Below are 5,235 nucleotides of genomic sequence, written 5' to 3' on the forward strand. Positions count from 1 at the left end.
GCTCTGTCCGCTCTGTCTCTCCTTGCATGTTGTTTTTAGGGCTGGGGATGTTTTCCCCACAGACTACAGCGATCTGTGCTCAACATGTGTAGTTTATTTGTGTTAGAAAAGTTTAGAAAAAACATACAGTAACAGTGAAAAAAATCAAAAATGGTACAAAATGTATAACTGAAAGCACATTAGTATAATTCCATCTCTACACAATATTTCCAGATGCGCACATTGTTGCTGGTGTCTCATTTGAACACGGGATTGTCACTGTGAGGGGAAAAAATGTCGCCTTAATGAGGAGACGTGTCATTTGGCCCAAATTTCCTTCAGTCTGTTAATGTTACCACATGTTTTATGGTTGTTCCTCTGTTGACCAGCCAGATGCGGCGGAGGGCTTGTTTGCCGGGCCTGATGGTCCCGTGTCATAGTCCATCTTCTTCATGTCTTTAGTCATGATGAGAAAGGACACTGAGACAAAGCCTTGCGAATGAACTCTAGTCACTGCAACATTAAATATAAGACAGTTTTTGTTTTAGTCCAGAGCCTGGAAAATACGCTGCAGAGTAATGAGTAACTTGTGTGATTTGATCTGTTGTGAATCTAAAGGCTCGGTCACTAGAATAAGAACCGCGATAAGAGAAACAACTATTTCAACAGCAACAAGAAGTTAATCGCACTAGACTGGACTCCTTTCGGGTTCCCTGATGTGACTTTAGCACAGCATGCTAGTTTTGGGACAGTAAAGAAATACAGACAAGAGCCACACACCTTCTCTGCCCTCACCCTGGGCCACCACTTTAGGATCTGTGTATTCAGGCCGTCGTCCCGTCAACCACCTGAACAGGAGAGGAAAAAAATTGTGAACCTTTCTGTGTACGACAAACTGGCTTAAGAATATGCATTTAGCTTGAGATAAACTCAGTTTTCTCAGTCTACTCTGGAAGGCTTTTTAAGGCAAGTTAACCTTAACTTGATACTTTGATACAAGTGGCTAAAACAAGAGAAGAAAAGCCCTTAAAAAAGTGTGCTGCTGCTGTTTAATTTCAGTTACACTGTCAGGACAACAAATGACATAACTTTGGCATGCCACCAAAGTTACGCGACCTTAGGTTGTCAGAAGATAACGTGGGAATACCTTTGTTTGTGTTTTTCCGCATACTGATCACAGAAGCAGGAAAACAATGTTAATTATTCTCACCACACAGGTAATAAGAGCCTATCTTTAGCTCAGGTGTTGCGCAGTTTGTACTGCTCTGAGATCATAAGCCACCCGAGCTGCTGGCAGAGAGATGAGAAGACCGCACACTGAGCACACATCTCACCCTGTGAACTTCTGAAGTCTCCATGTGGGCTCAGGAACAAACATGGGAATGGTTTTCGCATGCCTGAAGAATAAAAATAAGGTTATTTTCTGTTTCACGCTCTTCCTGCTGAAAGAAGCAGGTGGTGTCTACATGCTGACATGGCTCAAAGGTGAGCACGAGTCATTTGAAAATGGTACTTGTGTAGGGCAACCCACCCCCCAAAAAAACCTAATAAGTAAATGAAAGCAGTACTGACTGTCCTGGTGTGAAGGGGATGTGTGTTGCTCCGTAGCCTCTGACCACATCGTTGCCAAAAACATCTGGACCATAAACACTCACCACGAGCTGAGGCCCTGGAAAATGAACCCATTAATTAATACATAAATTCTCTGTCTACAATAAGTTTTAGATATTACTTCTATTTCTATTTTCAGAGCAGATCATCTGCCTCAATCTCACCTATCTAACATTTTCCTCTGTGGTCTTCCTCTTTTCCTCCTGCCTAACAGCTCCATATTCAGCATCCTTTGTCCAACATTTCCACTTTCCCTCCCTCCATGCCAAACTCTGTCTCCAAACTGCTCAACCTGAGTGGTCCCTCTAATATATTAATTTCCTGATCACTCCCAGACTCCAAACCATACATCATAACAGATCACACCACCATCCTTTAAACCTTCCCTTTCACTCATGCTGCTATCCTTCTTTCACAAATCGCCCCTGACACTTGTCTCCACCCAGCCTGCACTCTCTTTTTCACCTCTCTTGTGCACTTTGGACGGTTGACTCTCACATACTTGGTTGGCTGTCTGTCAGTACTACAATTCATCTCTTGTCACTCTATCATATACTTTCTCTTAATCTGCAAAGACAGTGCAACTAATTTGCCCTTCTCCTTCTAAAGGGTCTAATATTTTTGTCAACAGAGGGCAACTGTTTGTAATTAACCACGTGTTTTTGAGTGTGTTTGTGTAATGCTCACATCCAGATGGATTTGTGCTCTTAAATGTTGTTGCCAGTGGGAAGTTCCATATCAACCTGTGCGAAGCTTGGCTGCTTTTACTAGCAATTTGCGTGATGCCTTCCTCCAACCCCTATAGGACGAAAACAAACAAACACACGAAATTTCAGTACGGGCTGGACTTTAACCATTTGTTATTTAGTAAAGACTTCATGACCCCTTATCAGGCTAATTGTTCCTTTACTATACATAAAACTGTAATTTTATATTGAATCTCGAGATGCAGAAAAGGACTTGACAGCTACTCACCGTGGTGGGAGCCCAGTCGTGGCCGTAGACAAAACAATATTTGCAGTACAAGTTGTCATACTCTGGAAACTGAAATACAACAAAGATAATATCAGCTTTACACCTGTACACAAGGGTAAACGAACTGAGAAATGAGACGAATCCATGGCACAAGTTACCTCAAAGGGTGCTAATGCTAGCTGAACAATCAGCTGCTAGGCTAGGCTAAAACACAGAAAGCCCACTCACGTTCGCTCCCTCAATATGTCCGTTCACCATGAGAAGAAACACGGATGGGTTGCTTGCAGCCATTACGGCTTTAGTTAGTAAACCAGAAGCTGAATGCGTTTCTCTTTCATGAAAGATTCAATCCGCTGCAGAAGAATCCTGCTGCTGATCATTCCGTTGCTAGGGCGACGCTTTTCCTCCTCTCTACGGAAACCTGCTACATCCAAACTGAACGGTCGCGTCAACGCGATGAGGAAATGTTAACACTGTCCACAAGATGACGCCACTGTACCAAACACCGAGTAACAGGAGAGCATCCTGTAGCTTTATATAAACAGTGAACACTATCAGGCTGAGGAGACGGTAATGCGCGCGGTCACATAGTGTACTGAGTGGGGCCACGAGTCACAACATATGATCAAGAAGCAGAGGAAGTGTGGAATGGAGGAGCACAGCATTACCACATTAGTGTTCAGTGGCTTCGATTTATGGGTAAGATTTATTACCATGTCCATTCTTGGGAACAGAAGATGGCAGAACTTAATATGTTGGTTGTCAGCCATTGTTTAAAAACCAGTGAGGAAGAGGAGAAGCCTTCCAGCACATAGGGAAAGTAGAGGATAGTGGGAGCAGCTGTAATACACTTCTGCATAAACTCTCAGGGACAAAACTGTTTTTGATGTAAAAACTTTCTGGATCTGCACTATTTTCTTTTCTTCTGCTGTTTAAAATTGACATGACAGTGAATTTGAACTTGCATCAATTTAAACTTACAAACTTACTTGTTTTTAATTTACATCAGTTTTAAAGATAATTTTGAACAATCATGTAGGCACTACTAGATAGAATATAAGATTGTAACGCTGATGTCGGGGTTAATTTCAACATTTAGGACTGCAGGCGCCTTGCTTCTCTGTGTTGATGACTGACTTTACTGTTAAAGATGACATATTGCAATAATTCTACATTTAAAATGACTCCCTAAAATAAAAACACATCTTTTTGTATAAAATAGTGCTTACATGTTGACAGAAGGTGTCAGTTTGAAGGTATAATAGCAAATCTTGCATTATTCTCTTAAAATCTCTTATGTCATATGGTAATATCTTAAAAAATCAGTCAGTATCTGTGGTCTATATTGATGTAAGTTACCTTAAAAACAGTTTTAAATTGTAACTTATACTCAGTTCATAGGATTATATTATAGTTACCTCTAGAATAGTTAGGCTTTCTGGGAAAATGCCTTGAATCCACAGACTAACATACCTCCAAGAGCTAAACCTTTCTATGTACGTTTTTAGATTTGAGATATAGTGTTATTTACTTCATTTTTACAGTCTTGCCATCATAAGTGAAAATGTACAAATTGTACTATTAGTGCACATATGTAGTGCTTAATAAATGTATTAGACTATATGTCATAAAAAGGAGAAAACACAAATCGTTTAGAAATCTGTCAAAAACTTGTTTCTAAAATAAAAATTGCATTATTATTTAGGGATGCAACGATACCAATTTTTTCAAACCGATACGATACCGATACTTGGATCTGAGTACTTGCCGATACAGAGTACAAAAACCGATACTTCTACCACACACACACAAATGCAATGAATTGGAAGACAGGTTTTATTTTATTCTCTGCCGATAATAAATAATATCTTAATAAAAATGACCACAACAAAATTTCAAGTGAAAAATAAGCACTTCTGTTAAATTATTGCAGAGTCTCCACATTGTAATTTAACAAAATATCACTGAACTATTGGCACTGTCTCGAGCTTTCAGAATAATAAATAAAGACTTCTGTTTGGAATAAAATAAATACAAATTAGGTTTGAGAATAAAATAAACTTTTAAATTGTTGCAGAGGTTCCATATTGTAAACAAACAAACAAAATAATGAAAGTATTTGGCATTGACGAACGAACTCCCCATCTGCCCGTGGATCATCAGTCCACTGCTTGTCTTTACCTCTTTAGAAAGTTTTGGCACCATTATCTCCCTGATGTGTGGGCGGCTGGGAATTTCATATCGCAGCTTGAGTATGCTGAGAAGAATCCTATGTTTTCCACGACTGGCATTGGCTGGTCATCCAGAGCGATAAAATGAGTCAGAGCCTCTGTTATTTTAACTGCCCGTGGATTTTCTCTTGACATTTTTCATCGCTTTTCCAAAACCTGAGTTAAAGTTGGCTGTTCCGGTCCACACTGCTGACATTTTGTTTAGCCTAGCTACAGCAGCCTCCAGTTTCTCTTTTTTTATCTGGAGCTGCCAGTCTGACTCGTCTAACCCTGTGCCTGTTTAGATGTCCCCCTAGTGGCCAATCTAAAAAAACTACAACAAAAATGACAAGCCACCCTCTGATTAATGAAATAAGTTAGTATCGGTTCATGGTATCGGTTAACTTTTACGAGTATGAGTACACACACATTTTACAGTATCGGCCCCGATACCCGATAC

The 5,235-nt window shown here is 40.1% G+C and overlaps 1 protein-coding gene across 1 annotated transcript; it reads right to left on the reverse strand.

Moving 5' to 3' along the window:
• Positions 1-74: 74 nt before the first annotated feature.
• Positions 75-2,984, reverse strand: b9d1 (B9 protein domain 1). Its single transcript, XM_084926409.1, has 7 exons — positions 2,794-2,984; positions 2,566-2,634; positions 2,278-2,389; positions 1,552-1,648; positions 1,314-1,376; positions 760-827; positions 75-492 (listed from the first exon to the last, which is right to left on the reverse strand). The coding sequence occupies exons 1-7, from the start codon at positions 2,854-2,856 to the stop codon at positions 344-346; spliced, it is 621 nt and encodes a 206-aa protein (XP_084782535.1). The 5' UTR covers positions 2,857-2,984; the 3' UTR covers positions 75-343.
• Positions 2,985-5,235: the final 2,251 nt, after the last annotated feature.

Source organism: Perissodus microlepis, chromosome 4 (assembly GCF_051167445.1).
Source record: "Perissodus microlepis isolate ML-2025 ecotype Zambia chromosome 4, ASM5116744v1, whole genome shotgun sequence".
Classification (NCBI taxonomy): Eukaryota; Metazoa; Chordata; class Actinopteri; order Cichliformes; family Cichlidae; genus Perissodus; species Perissodus microlepis.

Excerpts from the sequence above, each read along its gene's own strand:
- b9d1 (XM_084926409.1), bottom strand. The coding sequence starts at position 2,856 with ATGGCTGCAAGCAACCCATCCGTGTTTCTTCTCATGGTGAACGGACAT. Across the intron at positions 1,649-2,277 it reads GAGCACAAATCCATCTGGAT|GGCCTCAGCTCGTGGTGAGT; the intron begins GTGAGCATTACA and ends TTCATTTTCCAG. Across the intron at positions 828-1,313 it reads AGACTTCAGAAGTTCACAGG|GTGGTTGACGGGACGACGGC; the intron begins GTGAGATGTGTG and ends TCTCCTGTTCAG.